The sequence below is a fragment of the Esox lucius genome, chromosome 1 (assembly GCF_011004845.1).
Source record: "Esox lucius isolate fEsoLuc1 chromosome 1, fEsoLuc1.pri, whole genome shotgun sequence".
In the NCBI taxonomy this organism is placed as follows: Eukaryota; Metazoa; Chordata; class Actinopteri; order Esociformes; family Esocidae; genus Esox; species Esox lucius.
This window is the reverse complement of record NC_047569.1, coordinates 29,416,901-29,434,514: the sequence shown is the minus strand read 5'-3', so window position 1 is coordinate 29,434,514 and position 17,614 is coordinate 29,416,901. Positions and strand designations below refer to the sequence as shown.

Below are 17,614 nucleotides of genomic sequence, written 5' to 3'. Positions count from 1 at the left end.
TAGAGGAGGGATGTCTAGAGCAGGGGGAAAGGCCAGTGACTGAGTCCCTCTGGGGTCTCCCTAGATGTCTAGCAGGGGCTGACAGACCAGGGACTGAGTCACTTTTTGGTCTACCTACATAACTAGCAGAGGCTGAAAGGCCAGTGACTTAATCACCTTGATCTGTAGCAGGGCCGGAACGTTTAGTGGCAGAATCACTCAGGGGGCTCCTAAGATGGTTAGCAGGGGTAGATGGGCTGGGCTCTGAAAAGATTCAGATGGTGTGGATTATAGATTCTCTGCTCAGCGTTTGACTGGCATACCAGTCAAAAGTTTGGACCGTCTAATTCAAGGGTAATTTTCTTTATTTTCACTATTTTTCACATTGTAGTATAATTGTCAATACGTCACAACTATGAAATAATACAAGGAATCATCAAAAAGTGTTAATCAAAATACATATTTTAGATTTTTTTAATTACACACCCATCACACCTCTTCCTACATGCTTTATGTTGGGAAACACGCATTTTGAGATCATCTGCTCAGCATCTCACAAAAGCACAGTTGAGAAGCAAAGACTAATGCGACCGAAGGACAGATTTCCACTGGTCTATTGTCCATTTCTCGTGTCTTGGCCCAAGCAAGTTTCTTCTTCTGATTGGTGTTGTTCAGTAGTGTTTCCTTGATGCAGTTTGACCATGAATTCGGATTCACACTGTCTCCTCTGAAAAGTTGATGTTGAGATGTGAAGCATTTATTTGGGCTGAAATGTGAGGTGCAGTTTATTGCCGACACCTGAGGCTGGTAACTCATACTTATTCCTCTGCAGCAGAGGTAACTCAGGGTCTTTCTTTCTTGTGGCCGTCCTCATGAGTGCCAATTTCATCATAGCACTTCATGATTTCTGCAATTGCACTTGAAGAAACTTGAGATGTTCTTGAGATGTTCCTGGATTGACTGACCTTGGTGTCTTAAAGTATAACGGACTATATTTTCTCTTTATTCATTTGCTCTGTTCTATTATCTATTTAACACTTTTCTGGTTGCTCCAATATTCCATATGTGTTTCACAGTTTTCAAATTTCATTCTTCAGTGTGTGAAACTGTAAAACTAAAGAAATACCTTTGAATGAGTAGATGTCCGAACGTTTGACTGGTACTGTATATTGTGATTTGACTGTGTGTGTGTGACATACTGTCTCTCTGTGTGTCTGTCTTTACAGTATGGGGCGCAGTAGTGAAGAGGAGGGCCGGGGTGAGGCGGAGGAGGGGGGAGGGGGGGAGGCGGGTGAGCCAGACCCAACCCTTCCGTGCACCGAGGATGTCATCCTCAAGACGGAGCAGGTGACCAAAAATATCCAGGAGCTTCTGAGGGCCGCCCAGGAGTTCAAGCATGAAAGGTATGATGACGCAGCTAAAACGGCATGTCCTGTGGCGGTAACAGACGTTTAGCTGACGTCGCGATGGGGGCAGTGATATGTCAGCTGAACTTTCTCTGTGATAATGACTTTATCTGATGTTGTGGCAGTAGTGGTAATGGAGGTTTGTCTGTGTTCCCCAGCTTCGTTCCTTGCTCTGAGAAGATCCACTCTGCTGTTACTGAAATGGCCTCTCTGTTTCCCAAAGTAGGTTTCACTATTTCTCTCTTTGGCAAGAAAGCCTGAATCCAGTTTCATTTGAACTGCTGTCACTGATTGGGTTCAGTCCATTTTCACTGAAACTACCATCACTGATTGGGTTCAGTCCAGTTTCACTGAAACTACCATCACCGATTGGGTTCAGTCCAGTTTCACTGAAACTACCATCACCGATTGGGTTCAGTCCAGTTTCACTGAAACTACCATCACCGATTGGGTTCAGTCCAGTTTCACTGAAACTACCATCACTGATTGGGTTCAGTCCAGTTTCACTGAAACTACCATCACTGATTGGGTTCAGTCCAGTTTCACTGACACTGCCATCACTGATTGGGTTCAGTCCAGTTTCACTGAAACTACCATCACTGATTGGGTTTAGTCCAGTTTCACTGAAACTACCATCACCGATTGGGTTCAGTCCATTTTCACTGACACTGCCATCACTGATTGGGTTCAGTCCAGTTTCACTGAAACTACCATCACTGATTGGGTTGAGTCCAGTTTCACTGAAACTACCATCACTGATTGGGTTGAGTCCAGTTTCACTGAAACTACCATCACTGATTGGGTTCAGTCCAGTTTCACTGAAACTACCATCACTGATTGGGTTCAGTCCAGTTTCCCTGAAACTACCATCACTGATTGGGTTCAGTCCAGTTTCACTGAAACTACCATCACTGATTGGGTTCAGTCCAGTTTCACTGAAACTACCATCACTGATTGGGTTCAGTCCAGTTTCACTGAAACTGCCTTCACTGTTTTGGTTCTTACAAAGGAGATGTTCAAGAAGTTTTTTCCTCCTTCCTTTGTCTCTCTCCCCCATTCCTCTGTCACTCGTTCCTCTCCGTCCCCCCCACAGCGACCCGCGCTGGACGCTGTGCACTGCTCCCTGCGCCTCCTGGCCTCCAGTGCCTCCCGTCTCCAGGTGGAGTGTCGCAAGGCTGCTCCCTCGGACCTGTCATCACCCGCTGTGGACTACCAGTTGCTCACCCAGCAGGTCATCCAGTGCGCCTACGACATCGCCAAAGCCGCCAAGCAACTGGTCACCATCACTACTCGCGAGAAGAAACAGTGATGGGGGGAGGAGAGGGGACGGACAGGGGGGGCTGCCAGACTGACTCACAGGGAGGGCGAAGGGAGTGGCGGAGGGAGAGATCTCCTGGCTTTCCTGTGGAGTGACAAAACAAGATGCAGAAGTATATCATGGCACGACTGGGAGGGGACTAGCTGAGAGAGGATGGAGAGAATGCAGGTAGAGAAGACCTGGCTAGAGAGAGAGGGAAAGGCCAGCCTAGGAGAGAGACCACATGTGGCTGTAGGCTGAAAGAATATCTCTGGCTCTTCTAACCATTAGGACTGAGAGGGAGTTCAGTTCAGCACCGGGTGGGGGTGGGTGGGGTGGGGGGGGGGGGTCGCATGCGGGGGGCTGACAGACGCATAGCAGTACAGCAGCTTGGCTCTAGCAACGACGCTCTTATCTCAAACCTTGCAACCTCCCTCTGTCTGTCGACGTTCCCTCCAATTCTACGCAAACCCCCTTCACAGCCCTTGAGCTCTCCTCAGACCGCAGCGGGCTAGGCCTGGGTCAGTCAGCGGGGCCTAGTATGGGTCCAGGTTTCAGAAAGGACGCCGCCCTGCTCTGCTCATCTGCAGGACACCACCTCCACTTTACTCCCAGGCTCCGCTGGGGAGAGGGGGCCCCGTTGTTTCCCGCCCCCGCCACCAGGCACACAGCTGCATGTGTTGGCGTTCAGGAGACATGGACAGATGACTGAGTGGTTCAAAAAGAAATAGTTTATTAATTATTTTGTTTTGGTTTTTTGACCTGTACATCTGGGGATGAATTACTGACTTTAGGAAAAGAAACACCTCTTACACTGGAATTATTGTGATTATTATTATTATTATTATTGTTGTTTTGTATTATTCTTTTTATGAATTACTGTTTATTTCAATGTTCTCTCATGGATGGTTCCTGTTTAGAAAGACCAGGGAGAACTGTGAGAAGACCACCTTGGCCTTCTGTGAGACTGGGTCTGGGCAAACACACACACACAAACACACACACACTAACCTGTGAAATGGTCCTCAAACACTCCAGGAGCACCAATTCCTCTGAGGTGACATGTCAGTTTTATTTTTTGTGGATTTTTTTGTTTCTTTGCCTGTCATGTCCTAATGTGTCGGTAGCCAATGGTTTGAAAAAAAATGCCAAAAGAGTCAGGGAAGGGGCCTAATCCTCTGTTCGAAAAAGCCCTAGAAGCCGAATGACTTCGAAATACTGTATTACACAGCCATTGGCTGCTTCTGTCGCTAGACAAATCTCATCTCAAAGGCACTACAGTGGGATCAGTACAAAGCTAGATGTTAAACCACACTAAGTTGCCAATTTGGGGCAAACTAGCCGGATTGGGAACAAACGTTTTGTAAAAACAACAGACTGCACGTTACCCTGTGTTTTACTGAACAAACCGATGGTCACACTTAGCTATGTGACGCGTGTCAGCCACAGTGTTCCATGCATTTATTTTTGTTTGCTTTAAGGAGAGCAGCGATCGTCCTTCGCCTGGGTCACCATCAGTGGGTACTAAGATGAAAACTGACTGAAACAGGGATGGTCCACTTTGAGACGTTTAATAGCAACTGTTGACTTCTGTTAGCGGTTGAGAAATGTTTGCTAGGGCGTGTGTTTGAATGGATGTGACCCTGGTGTTCACGGCATTGTAGAACCCCACCACCACGCCACACCTCACTAACCGCCTGCTCTCAGTGGTCCAGAACATCTGATGGGGGGGGGGGCATCTTCCCCGTTAACGTTCCCGTTGAGTTTGTCTTTAATCGTCTGCATGACTGGCTTACTACAGCAATGTTGTAGCTGATGGGTTGCCTGGGTGGATGATATCTCTGCATCATTCTACCTAACATGGCCAGTATAGCATCTTCCCCCATTAGAGTCCTTTGACCTCCCACAGAAAGCCATTTATAGAATCGAGGCTTATATATTAGCTTATGTATTTTTTCATGCTATTTTTATGAAGCTATAGTTATGTTATTATTGTGTTTGGGAGAAAAATGTATGTCTTCATAGTTTAGTTTTTCCGCTGCAGGTTTCAGGCCTTTGGGAGGGATTCTGCTACAGGTTCGTAATCATCTCAGTTCTGACGGAATAGAGCCCATTGCGCGCCGCCATATCCTTCCCCTTAGCTGTCACTTCCGCGTGCGCTGACAGCCCCTGGAGACGCTTCCGCGTGCACAATGACGGCCCCTGGAGTTGCTTTCGCGTGCATCTGACAGGAGATCTTCCTAGTGGACACCTAGCATAGGGTTCCCTTTTAGTGTGAATGTTAGAAGGTTCAGTATGCCTCCATGTCGTGCTCACGTTCACAAACGCATCCCAAATGCAACATACACACACACTTCTCACGTTGTTCAGCCAGTGGCTCTGCACTGTTTTCTGTGGGACATTGGTGATGGGAGAAAATCTTTTATCAGTGAAAGTAAAACGTGTAAAAAGTAGAGAAAGACAAATATGACTTAAGCAAAAACAGGTGACTTGTAATGGAAACTCATAAGCTGTACATTTGTAATAAAACAATATAAAAACAAATGAATTGTCATAAATAAATACATAAACATGTTAAATTTTGTTTGTACGAGAGTTTAAAACCTACAAAGGACTTCACTTTGTCTTTCCTGCTCTCTGTCTCAATCGGGTTCATGTACTTGCTCTTAGTGTTCAATTGTCCTCTTAAGTGTGAATGGTTTCACAGGTTGTTAGCGCTGCTTTCATGTCCTAACTCTAAGTTTTAATCAAAGCTCATTATGTAGTAATAGCTTACTTGGCGTCACAAACTCCAGCATGAAAACATTCTCTCTATAGGGTACTTCAGACATAGCCTACTTTAAGTTGAAAGACCCAGACACATTTCTTTAATGTCTTTAATTAATATTTTAATGAATGCCACCTGGAAGCCTGAAGCCACCCTGAATTCCCATATTGTGTTGGGCACCTATTATTTGACAGAGCCAAAGAATGTTTAGTAGTCTCTATTGGACCGCCAAACACTGATTGATGTAGGATGGATTAAGCTTTACACCATTGCAACCTCATCAGTGGTGTGCTTGTGTTTCTTTGGGATAATTTGTGAAATTCAGTCCCTAACCCTAATGTCCTATTATCATACATAAGTGTTGTAAACTTTACAGAGTTCTGTGTGTCTCTATGAACACCAATTACCATAATGCAATTTGGTATGGCGTTAAACACTTCAACACATCTTAGACAAATGTATGCTGGGTATTATTCTAAAACTGCAACACATTTCTGTTAGGACTATTGTAAAGGAAGTGAAAAATACTTTTGACTGAAAATACAAAATATAGCCGGCAAGTATATTTTTACAAAATACATCAAATTGCAGATCAGGGGGCAAGTCATGTACAAATAACAAAATACTCAAAAGCAGATATAATCAGAAATATAACCCTATCTCTGTCAAAAAATCTGTGTTTTAGATTTTTTTTTAAGCCTGCTCAGGGTATTTCTGCTGGCATACAATGCTTTTACCAGCACAGCATTCCATTTCTGTTCTCATATAAGGGTGTACACCTTCTGTTCCACAGGGAACAAATGTCTGTGTTTTGTGGTTGAACTATGTGCTTACAATTCATAGTGCAAGCAACAATCAACATATGACCCTGCAATGTCTCCATTTTATTTTATTGATAATTCTTAAAATAAACTATTTTATTACTGTGCTGTATAATGTATTCACCCAAAGTCAGGTGTTATTTTTACTCCTGAATGTTATCAGATTTCCAGCTAATATCTAAAATGTAATAAAAGGTATCTAAGCAATGTTCATACATATTTCTTTAGTAACAGTTATTGAAATATGCTTCTATCAGGCACGTGTTCTTTATTGAAATAGACAGGAATATAGGCAGGGTTTTGGCACACTGAGCAACTTTGAGCATTAATTGCTCGTTTCAGGTCCTGCCATAACACCACAATTGGGTTTGGGTCCAGACATTTTGACCATCGCACAAACATAAATGATGTTGCTTCTACTGTAAGTCATTTTGATGTAGACTTTCGTGACCCAGGTGCACTTCAGCCCACGGACAGATGGCCTGACGTTCTCCAGAGTTCTCTGATGCAGAGCAGAATTTATGGTTCCTTCAAGGGTGGAGGAAGCAAATCATCATCCAAACGTGACAACACAAACACCATTCTTGACCAATTAAATCAGGTCGATGTGCTACGAAGCGAGATAACTGTCTTGTCCAGATAACTCCAGGAGTACCTTTGTGACGTCGGGGGTAACTTCTCAATTAAAACGTACAACCGAAAGGTAGAACCGTTTTACCCGAGGTATGCTGGCTTCTAGGGCCAGACGCCTTCAATGCTACTCGCCGGAGTAATGCCCTCACTGTTTACATTACAGTGTGCCTTGCTTTGCGATATTTTTCCAGCGGACGCTTCATGTACTGAACATCTGAACAAAAACACTATGCCTTGTTCTTACTAAACTGCTGGATGCATTTGTTGTTCTCCCTGACCATTCAAGCGTTCTAAAGATCAAAGAGTATTTTTTATTCGATCGCAGGTCATTTGCAATATAAGAATACTTAGTCTATTTTTAATAGGCTGGGCCTATGTACATATAATTTTTTTCCCCACAGGAAACCCGAGGGTGATCCGTGCGACTGACCGTTGACTACGCATATCCCCATTAGAGCGCCCCTGGGAGAAAACTGCCATGCAGGGGACCCGTGTTCGAGCTTCGCCGCAATTACAGGAATTTATGCATTAGGATTTGTTCAACATAGACAAAAACTTTGCTGGCTACAACCTTAAGTATCTTTGTTATAGTAAGCCATTAAATAAAACTGTTTACGGTTCTATTGCAACTATGTTAGGTGGATTTTTGAAGTATGCATCCATACATGATTTATGTGGTAATAAACGGTACTGTAGATCACAACCACTTGCGCTGTAAAAGAGGGGAGATTTCCCGTTTCTCTTGTCTTTTATAGTCACCTATATTTAAGTTATTGTATCAATGTCATTCACGAATGAAAGAAAAACTAATGTTATTTGCCATGAAATGAAATAGCACAAAACATTATGCATTAGGATTTGTTCAGGATAGACAAAAACTCCGCTGGCTACATCCTTCAGTAGCTACGTTATAGTAAGCCTAAAATAAAACAGTTTAAGGTTAAATGTGCAACTATTTCTGGTGGATTTTCGAAGTATGCATCTGTGCATGCTTTGTGGGGTAATATACAGTACTATAGATCACAACCCCTTGGGCAGTAAAAGTGGAGGGGTTTCCATCACTCATATTTTAATTTAATGAAAAAGTCAGTCATCACCTACAGTATCTCACAAAAGTGAGTGCACCCCTCACATTTTTGTAAATATTTGAGTCTATCTTTTTATGTGACAACACTGAAGAAATAACACTTTGCTATAATGTGAAGTAGTGAGTGCACAGCTTGTATAACAGTGTAAATGTGCTGTCCTCTCAAAATAAGACAACACACAGCCATTAATGTCTAAACCGCTGGCAACAAAAGTGAGTACACCCCAAAGTGAAAATGTCCAAATTGGGCCCGAAGTGTCAATATTTTGTGTGGCCACCATTATTTTCCAGCACATTTTCCTTAACTCCATGGGCATGGAGTTCACCAGAGCTTCACAGGTTGCCGCTGGAGTCCTCTTCCACTCCTCCATGACGACATCACAGAGCTGGTGGATGTTAGAGACCTTGCGCTCCTTTTGAGGATGCCCCACAGATGCTCAACAGAGTTTAGGTCTGGAGACATGCTTGGCCAGTCCATCACCTTTACTCTCAGCTCCTTTAGCTAGGTAGTGGTGGTCTTGGAGGTGTGTTTTGGGTCGTTATCATGTTGGAATACTGCCCTGCGGCCCAGTCTCCGAAGAGAGGGGGTCATGCTCTGCTTCAGTATGTCACAGTACATGTTGGCATTCATGGTTCCCTCAATGAACTGTAGCTCCCCAGTGCCGGCAGCACTCATGCAGCCCCAGACCATGACACTCCCACCACCATGCTAGACTGTAGGCAAGACTTGTCTTTGTACTCCTCACCTAGTTGCCGCCACACACACTTGACACCATCTGAACCAAATAAGTTTATCTTGGTCTCATCAGACCACATTGACATGGTTCCAGTTATCCATGTCCTTAGTCTGCTTGTCTTCAGCAAACTGCTTGCGGGCTTTCTTGTGCATCATCTTTAGAAGAGACTTCCTTCTGGGACGACAGCCATGCAGACCAATTTGATACAGTGTGCGGCGTATGGTCTGAGCACTGACAGACTGACCCCCCACCCCTTCAACCTCTGCAGCAATGCTGGCAGCACTCATACATCTATTTCCCAAAGACAACCTCTGGATATGACGCTGAGCATGTGCACTCAACTTCTTTGGTCAACCATGACGAGTGGAACCTGTCCTGTTAAACCACAGTATGGTCTTGGCCACCGTGCTGCAACTCAGTTTCAGGGTCTTGGCAATCTTCTTATAGTCTAGGCCATCTTTATGTTGAGCAACAATTCTTTTTTTCATATCCTAAGAGAATTATTTGACATGAGGTGCCATGTTGAACTTCCAGTCACCATTATGAGGGAGTGTGAGAGCGATAACACCAAATTTAACACACCTGCTCCCCATTCACACATGACACTCTGGAGAGAAAATGGCTAATGGGCCCAATTTGGACATTTTCACTTAGGGGTGTACTCACTTTTGTTGCCAGTGGTTTAGACATTAATGGCTGTGTGTTATTTTGAAGGGACAGCAAATTTACACTGTTATACAAGCTGTACACTCACTACTTTACATTGTAGCAAAGTGGCATTTCTTCAGTGTCACATGAAAATATATAATCAAATATTTACAAAAATGTGGGGGGTGTACTCACTTTTGTAAGATACTATATATTGATAGTTACTGTATCAATGTCATTCACAAATAAAAGAAAAACAAGCGTTGTTGTGCCATGAAATGAAATAGCTTTGGCTGTGTAAAGTTAATTGTCAATCTTGCTAGCAATTGCTCAATTCTTATGACTATTCCAAGTTGTAAGTCAGTACATACTAGTAAACCTATTACTGGCTAATGAGCTGTTAAAATGGCCAGTGGCAAAAGCCATACAATTCATATGCTATTTATGGTGGAGCTAAACTTAATAAGAAACGTTAGTCAGTATAACACAATGCTTAATGGAGTCTAGTAAAATATTCAAACTTGGCATGAAGTTAATGCGTGACAAAATGATCTAATGTTGAGCCCCTATATAAACACTGAACACATGGTGTAGTGGTTAAAGACACAGCCTTACACATGGCAGACCCAGATTCAAATCCAGGGAAGGCAATGACATGCATCCTTTCTAATTGTGGGCTGGCTGAACTACTGTAAGCTTGCATGGTTCCTTTTCTTGTTAGAGAACACACACAAACTCCAATTTAGTTAACACAGAATCAACTAACCGAAATCTTAATCACCCTCGTAGTACAGTTTAACCCCAATTTAGGCAATCAGAGTGTGTCAACCCTGTCTTTCCTTGATAACCCCAAGTTCAATCTTAGTAGGTTAATCTCCCTTTGTGGAACAGCCCTCAGGCTTATATTGTGAAATACACTGTTTGGGTTTAAATAAAGTACCATTTGTTCCCTCAGGTCGTCTTAATGTTTGTTTTTTGTCAAAGATTTGATAACATTCAGTGTCAAGAATACGCAAATAAAAAAATAAAAAACAGGCAAGGGTGAAATACTTTTCCTGCCACCATAAAACACAACAGCATTCCAAGGAATCGAATGTTCCACATGAACAGAATAACAACTGCCCCATTATGGACCCAAATAACGTTGATTTCTGTAAAAATAAAGCTAGGGAAAAACCCCAACTCAAACTAATTAAAACAGCCGTTGGATAAAACATCTATTGTATTATTTTTTTAAATAATCCAAAAAAAGAAATACAGTGGGGAGAACAAGTATTTGATACACTGCCGATTTTGCAGGTTTTCCCACTTACAAAGCATGTATATCAAAGGTACACTTCAACTGTGAGAGACAGTATGATTTTTAAATAATTAATTTGCATTTTATTGCATGACATAAGTATATGATCACCTACCAACATGTAAGAATTCCGGCTCTCACAGACTTTAAGAAGCCCTCCTGTTCTCCACTCATTACCTGCATTAACTGCACCTGTATAAAAGACACCTGTCCACACAAACAGACTCAAACCTCTCCACAATGGCCAAGACCAGAGAGCTGTGTAAGGACATCAGGGATAAAATTGTAGACCTGAACAAGGCTGGGATGGGCTACAGGACAATAGGCAAGCAGCTTGGTGAGAAGGCAACAACTGTATGCGCAATTATTAGAAAATGGAAGAAGTTCAAGATGACGGTCAATCTCCCTCAGTCTGGGGCTCCATGCAAGATCTCGCCTCGTGTGGCATCAATGATCATGAGGAAGGTGAGGAATCAGCCCAGAATTACACAGCAGGACCTGGTCAATGATTGGAAGAGAGCTGGGACCACAGTCTCAAAGAAAACCATTAGAAACAAACTATGCCATCATGGATTAAAATCCTGCAGCACATGTCCAGGCCCCTCTGAAGTTTGCCAATGACGATCTGGATGATCCAGAGGAGGAATGGGAGAAGGTCATGTGGTCTGATGAGACAAAAATGTAGCTTTTTGGTCTAAACTCCACACGCCGTGTTTGGAGGAAGAAGAAGGATGAGTACAACCCCAAGAACACCATCCCAACCATGAAGCATGGAGGTGGAAACATCATTCTTTGGGGATGCTTTTCTGCAAAGGGGACAGGACGACTGCACCGTATTGAGGGGAGGATGGATGGGGCCATGTATCGCGAGATCTTGGCCAACAACCTCCTTCCCTCAGTAAGAGCATTGAAGATGGGTCGTGGCTGGGTCTTCCAGCATGACAATGACCCGAAACACACAGCCAGGGCAACTAAGGATTGGCTGTGAGAAGCATCTCAAGGTCCTGGAGTGGTTCTACATGCTTTGTAAGTGGGAAAACCTGCAAAATCGGCAGAGTATCAAATACTTGTTCTCCCCACTGTATACCAACATGTTTGTAGGATCAGAAGCTTGGTGTTGTCATTAAAGGTGCATTTCACCATAGCACGACTAGTTAATATACGGATTACTAACAATGACACGCTCATAAAATACCACTAGTACCAGAATTCATAGCAAACGAAGATACTACCTCCCTAACAAAATAGCAGTTGTACAAAGAAGTTACTTTTGAAACACCACCGTCGACCATGCCCATGTGGTGTGGTGTGCCTGGCTGTGCTTTTTACAAGAAAACACTGAAAAAAAGTGCTCTTGCACATTTAGATTGCCTGGTGCCAGTACCCATAGTAACCGTGACAACAGGTCTCACAGGTAAACAGGGTGTTTGTCCCGCTTATGTCACATCAACAAACAATAACAACACACATTCACCAGTGGAAATGTTTTCCAATGACAATTTCCTAGCAGATTACATAAAGCAGTCAACTGTACTGAAAACACTGATGTGTTCTACACGCCTTGTCTCCACGTAGTTGTAGAAGTTTAGAAAGAGGAAAAGCATTGACATTTCACAGGAATAAGACATCCAGTGGCTGAAGTGCCCCTTTAAGGCTTAGGAATATTGTAAATGTTTGACTAGTATAACCAACTTTTAGTTAATGTGTCCACATACTCATGACCTGTTCAAATATAGAGATTTGCCACATGCAGTAAAGAATAGCATATGTGCATAAGTGCATAAGTACCTTCACATAAAAATCTAATTCTTTGCCTCACATGAAACATATCAGCCAAAATGCTACAGAGCTGAATTTCTTTTCTTTTTAAATAGGTGCAGTCTCCAAATCCATAATGAGGTTAGCATTTAACTAACATGGCAAGATTATACTATATATTACAGTAATGATTTAGGATACCATAATGATCTAGGATACCGTAATGATCTAGGTTAGTGTAAAGTGAGCTGTCTGAATGAGTGACGGTTGTTTGTATGATGGTGTTGTATGACAGAATAAATATATTCTATATTCCAAACTGCTGCCAACAGAAGACAAATCTGTTTGGATTCTTGTAAAAATATTAAATAAATCCATAAAAAACGCTTTTTCTTTAGCATGGCACCATGACGAGAACAGTGGGAGAGACTTGCTTTAGTCCCAGTGTCCATACCCATTTTCCTCGTCTCTAGAACATGACTAAGCCAGGATGATGGACGGGGAGGGATGAGAGGATTTAGCGTTTCTACTCGTCCTCGTCTGTGCTGGAGCTGGGAGGAAGAACACACTCGTGTCTCCGACTCTGAGACACCCTCCTCTTCCTCCTCCCTGGCATCTTCAGCCTCTTGCGGACATCTGAAGGGCACAAAACAGAGAGACAAACACCTTATCAGAACTACTGTAAAAAGAGATTTAACAGAAAGAACACTGCTTAGCTGTAGAAGATGGCATATGTGTGTGTCTGTGTCCATACCTGCCACCAGGTCATAGTCCTGTCCTGGGTCGTGCCAGTACATGCTGGGCATCGTGCGCCACTGCCGGTAGAGACGCGTGTGCAGAACGGACAGCACCAGGAGCACCAGGAGGAAGCCCACGGCCGCCGCCGCCCACACCGCCTCGTCTGTCCGCCGGGTGGCCGTTGTCCTCCCGCTGGTCCCCGCGCCCACGGGCACAGCGCCGCCCTCAGTGCACTCCGTGCCATCACAGTCAGCTCTGCCAGCCTGGACGACAGCCGGCAGCTCGGGTGCGGTCTGAGGCGAGGGCTTTCTCCTCTCGGTTGGAGGTTTACTGTGCTGGCGCCCTCCGTCAGGTCGGCTGTCCTCCACATCCCTCCCCAGGGCGTCACCAGTTGTCCCACGTGGCCTCTTGTCGTCGGCTTGGTTCTGTTTCGCAGAGCCTGTCGGTTCCAATTTGCCTCGCTGTACTTTTTCATTAGTGTTGTTTTCTCCGCTGAGAGGCTGATTCTGTTTGACTGCCCTCTCCTTGTCTCCCCGTGCGCCTCGGGCAGGGCCCTGAGTTTCAGGTTTTATTGAGGCGCCTCGCTTCTGGTCTGCAGTCCGTCTGTGGCGAACCCTCCCTCCTGCACAGCCCTCCTCCAACCCACCCGCATCCAGGAGCAGGGAGAGGGTCTCCTCACAGCACTGCTTCAGAGACCGCTGATGAGGAACACAATATCTCCGTCAGTGGATCACAGTTTAAGGGCTGTGTTGTCCTGCTTTACAGCAGCTGAAACTTTACCAACAAAGAAAAAGCAGAGCCAATTAAAAACCAAGCCTGTTCCTCATATTCGGGTTCACCTTTTGTTCTGGATCCACACGGCTGTGATCGGCAGGACGGGTCAACAGCAAGTTATACTTCCTGCTCTGACTCGCCTTGCCATGGTTCCTGCTTGAGACTGTCGACTGCAGCCAATCGCAGACCTCCGGCGGGGTCACCTGGGACAGCTGCAGCCCGCGGCCCCACGACACCAGCACCACCGGCTTGAACAGGAAAACATCAGTCACTGGGGATGTGATGATCAGTAGACACATAAATGACTCTGTATCAATTCACCATTGTTCCCTTGAACCAACAGGCCAATCTGAAGGTGTGGAATATCTTGTCCCACTGGGACATGGAGCCATCTGGCGTCTCGTTTCATCATGCCTGCTGTCTTCAGACATCACGGAACGTCTGAGGGGTTGGAACGTGTGGGTTTTGGGACTCACTCTGAGAATGCTAAGGTCAGGGTGCGGCGTTAGGACGAAGTCAGACAGACAGGAGCGGGCCAGGACTGACAGACGGTTCCGAAGATAGACAGGTGTACAGGGGTGGTACAGAAACACGGTTGCTCCATGCTGCAAACACATCAGGCAGGACAATCTCGAATGGCAATACTGGACTAATAACTTGGGAGATTACAGGGACAGTCCCTATTGGAAATACTGGACTAATAACAAGAGATTACAGGGATAGTCTCTAAATGGAAATACAGGAATAATAACATAAGATTACAGGACAGTCTCTAATGAAAATACTGGACCAGAAACATGAGATTACAGGGCAGTCTCTTATGGCAATACTGGACTAATAACATGAAATTACAGGGCAGTCTCTTATGGCAATACTGGACTAATAACATGAAATTACAGGGCAGTCTCTTATGGCAATACTGGACTAATAACATGAAATTACAGGGCAGTCTCTTATGGCAATACTGGACTAATAACATGAAATTACAGGGCAGTCTCTTATGGCAATACTGGACTAATAACATGAAATTACAGGGCAGTCTCTTATGGCAATACTGGACTAATATTCCGGTATTCCGGAATATTCCGAGGCTCATCGAGTAGAATTCACTACACAATACTGAGGAAGAGAGTTAGCCTGGCTGACACCAGACACAAAGACCTCCTGACTGAAGAGTCTGTTGTGTGTTTTGATGTTTTCGGCAAGAGGAGTTGATAACAAAGATGTTGTGCCCTTCTGGTTGGGCATCCCTGGTTACCTGCAGGTTGTTGATCCAGCGTTGAGGGGGACAGTACAGGTACTCTCCACTCTCTGCTGCCACTGGCCGGGAAGCCCCGCTATGCAGAAAACACCACGCTGGTTAGTGACAGCGCAGTGAGCGACAACCATTGCATTTATTACATCAACACACACACAACAGTTATTAACAAGCATTATACATGAACAGATCTGCATGAGAAATGAGACATTTATATATTTACAACTGCGGGACAAAAAAAAAAGAAGCTGTTGTCGGGGTAATACGACGTCATATTTGATTTGATTGGGTGCAGGTGCCGTGTACTCTGATACAACCCTCTAGGGTGCGTGTGTGTCCGTCGGTCCCTGTGTGTGCGTGCGTAGCCCAGTACCTGTTAGGAACAGTCTGATTGTAGGTGATCGGTGTGTCCATGCAGACGTGGTCGGCCAGCTGCGGGTCAGATGTGGAGAGAGGACTGACTGTTAGGCATCTGAAGTAACACGGTGACCCGGTCTGTTGCACGTTTAGGTCTACAACACATCTCTGTGGAAACGTGACCAGTAGGTGCGTTTACCTGGGCAGAATATGTCATTTCAATCCTGGGCAGCTTCTGTAGACAGACGTGAGAAACCTGGTTCACGCTGTGTTTTAGCAATGGGTTTGCTTGGATATGCGCAAGCCACATGACAAAGAGTAATGACTTATCATCAAAGCTCAGGTTAACTCGTTAAGTGGACGTGTAATTGACCTGTACACTGGTCTACTATCAGTCTGTATTGTGGGTGTAACTGTAGGATGAAGGTCATGGATACCTGGGTGCTGAACTCTGGCCAGGCGATCACAGGACATTCCCACACAGCTGAGGATGGCAGGTCTCTCTCCAGAAACAACTGACAGTCACAGACAACAAATCATACAGCCATACAGACCCTCCGCGCTCGCACACATGTGATGTGACTGTTGAACATGACAGCCAAATGATCATTGATTATCAAAACACAACATTTCCTTATTTGCCCCCCTTCTTCGCACTCTCTTTACATGCTCACACACTAGACACTGCCTGCATGCCTGCACACACACACGCGCACACACACACAAACATACAAACTCAGCATGTACACACAAGCATACTGTGCTGCGGCTGCTGTTTATTATCTACAATATGAACTTGTTTAGCAACTACTGCTTAGCACTTCTGGTGCCAATATTGTTGCTCTTGTTATTGTGTATTTTTTTTGTGTATTTACTTTCGTAACTTTACATTTTTGAAAATGGTCCGCAAGTAATGTTTTCGCTGTTCGCCTTCACCGGTTGTTGAAGAAACTGTTAATAAATAACATTAATGTGATTTTGAATGTTCGGTTAAGGTTGTTCTACGCTATCCAGATTGTCTTTTTACTATACATAAAGCAGATAAGACAAAGTCAAGTGGCATCATAAAAGAGTCCATTATTACTCTACCTTGCCATTGTCACAGACTTTCCAAGTCGCGCAAGCGGGAAACAAACCCAGCCACAGCCATACTCCGGACAGTAGAGTCACGGCGGTTCGAGACATTCTGATCCTCACAATGGATGATAGGAGCGCCAGTCACTGTCCCCCAATGATCTTCAGGGATGTGCTTTCAGACTCATATCTTTAACTAAAACATTATTATTCAAAAAATTACCATTAGTCACCATGTCGATCCCAGTATCTCCCACGGACAGAGCCATTAGCGCAGGCTACGGCAAAAGCTCTCTAGGTTGGTACTGCAGTCAAACATCCAGTGCACACCAAGACATTGGTGATTTTGTAGCTATAGACGTATACACAATTCCAATATTCAATTTTCATTCACCATACGGTTCACATAACCGTCTTGCACGGAACTGTCATTCGTTGATGTTGGTTCTCAACACAGCTAGCTTGGTAAAGATTCGTAGTTCACTCCATGCAAAAAGTTCAACAATCTAGGTACGGCAACGCTTAGGGGACATAAATATAGTCTGTGATTTTTACTAATTTATTCCACAAGGTGGAGCCAAATAATAACAAAACCATTGACATTTCGTAATTCTTGTCTTGCAGGCACTGGTCTCTTATTCTATATAATGTGGTCTTTATTCTAATAATAAAAATGAGTCATTTATTTTAATTTCTTTCCTCTAAGAATTTAAAAAATATATATTATCCACTAGGAAGTTTTCTTTATCTTATAATTCATCATTAGTATTGTTATGAATGTCTGTTTTTTCCGGCTGTAGTATTCTCTACTGGCCTCTACTGAAAGCAATTTTTTACTTCTGTCAAATTACTCAAAACCCAAATGAAAGCCAAAAGCTTAGGGCAAACAATTTGGAATAATATGTTATTTTTTTGTTAATTCCATTTTCATTCAAGGAACTAAAGCTATTAAGTGCAAAACATATGTCAGTTTCGATGCT

The 17,614-nt window shown here is 44.0% G+C and overlaps 2 protein-coding genes across 8 annotated transcripts in view; one reads left to right on the top strand and one right to left on the bottom strand.

The window, feature by feature from the left end:
• Positions 1 to 3,003, top strand: part of git1 (G protein-coupled receptor kinase interacting ArfGAP 1) — a 32,715-nt gene extending 29,712 nt beyond the window's left edge. For all 4 annotated transcript variants that reach the window (XM_029119827.2, XM_029119840.2, XM_029119835.2 and 1 more), the window contains 3 exons: positions 1,206 to 1,382; positions 1,544 to 1,607; positions 2,479 to 3,003. In XM_029119827.2, the coding sequence (XP_028975660.1) occupies positions 1,206 to 1,382; positions 1,544 to 1,607; positions 2,479 to 2,694 (457 nt within the window). In that variant the 3' untranslated portion in view covers positions 2,695 to 3,003. The remainder of the gene's footprint in view (positions 1 to 1,205; positions 1,383 to 1,543; positions 1,608 to 2,478) is intronic.
• Positions 3,004 to 5,359: 2,356 nt separating this feature from the next.
• tp53i13 (tumor protein p53 inducible protein 13) lies at positions 5,360 to 17,129 on the bottom strand. Of its 4 annotated transcripts, XR_829020.5 has the most exons (10): positions 16,650 to 17,129; positions 15,998 to 16,075; positions 15,760 to 15,795; positions 15,577 to 15,635; positions 15,204 to 15,282; positions 14,422 to 14,550; positions 14,011 to 14,193; positions 13,188 to 13,869; positions 12,888 to 13,069; positions 5,360 to 6,798 (listed from the first exon to the last, which is right to left on the bottom strand). XR_829020.5 is itself a non-coding variant. In XM_010893761.3 (9 exons), the coding sequence occupies exons 1-9, from the start codon at positions 16,743 to 16,745 to the stop codon at positions 12,960 to 12,962; spliced, it is 1,452 nt and encodes a 483-aa protein (XP_010892063.2). In that variant the 5' UTR covers positions 16,746 to 17,129; the 3' UTR covers positions 12,084 to 12,959. The 4 variants fall into 4 exon arrangements, 3 of the variants coding, with proteins under 3 accessions (XP_010892063.2, XP_019903457.2, XP_010892064.2); XM_010893761.3 differs by lacking the exon at positions 5,360 to 6,798 and having other exon boundaries at positions 12,084 to 13,069; XM_020047898.2 differs by lacking the exon at positions 5,360 to 6,798 and having other exon boundaries at positions 12,084 to 13,069; positions 16,858 to 17,129.
• Positions 17,130 to 17,614: the final 485 nt, after the last annotated feature.

Coding starts and splice junctions, on each gene's coding strand:
- tp53i13 (XM_010893761.3), bottom strand. CDS start 16,745: ATGTCTCGAACCGCCGTGACTCTACTGTCCGGAGTATGGCTGTGGCTG. Junction 15,796..15,997: donor GGCCAGAGTTCAGCACCCAG/GTATCCATGACC, acceptor GTCTGTCTACAG/AAGCTGCCCAGGATTGAAAT. Junction 13,870..14,010: donor GTGTGGATCCAGAACAAAAG/GTGAACCCGAAT, acceptor GTTCCTCATCAG/CGGTCTCTGAAGCAGTGCTG.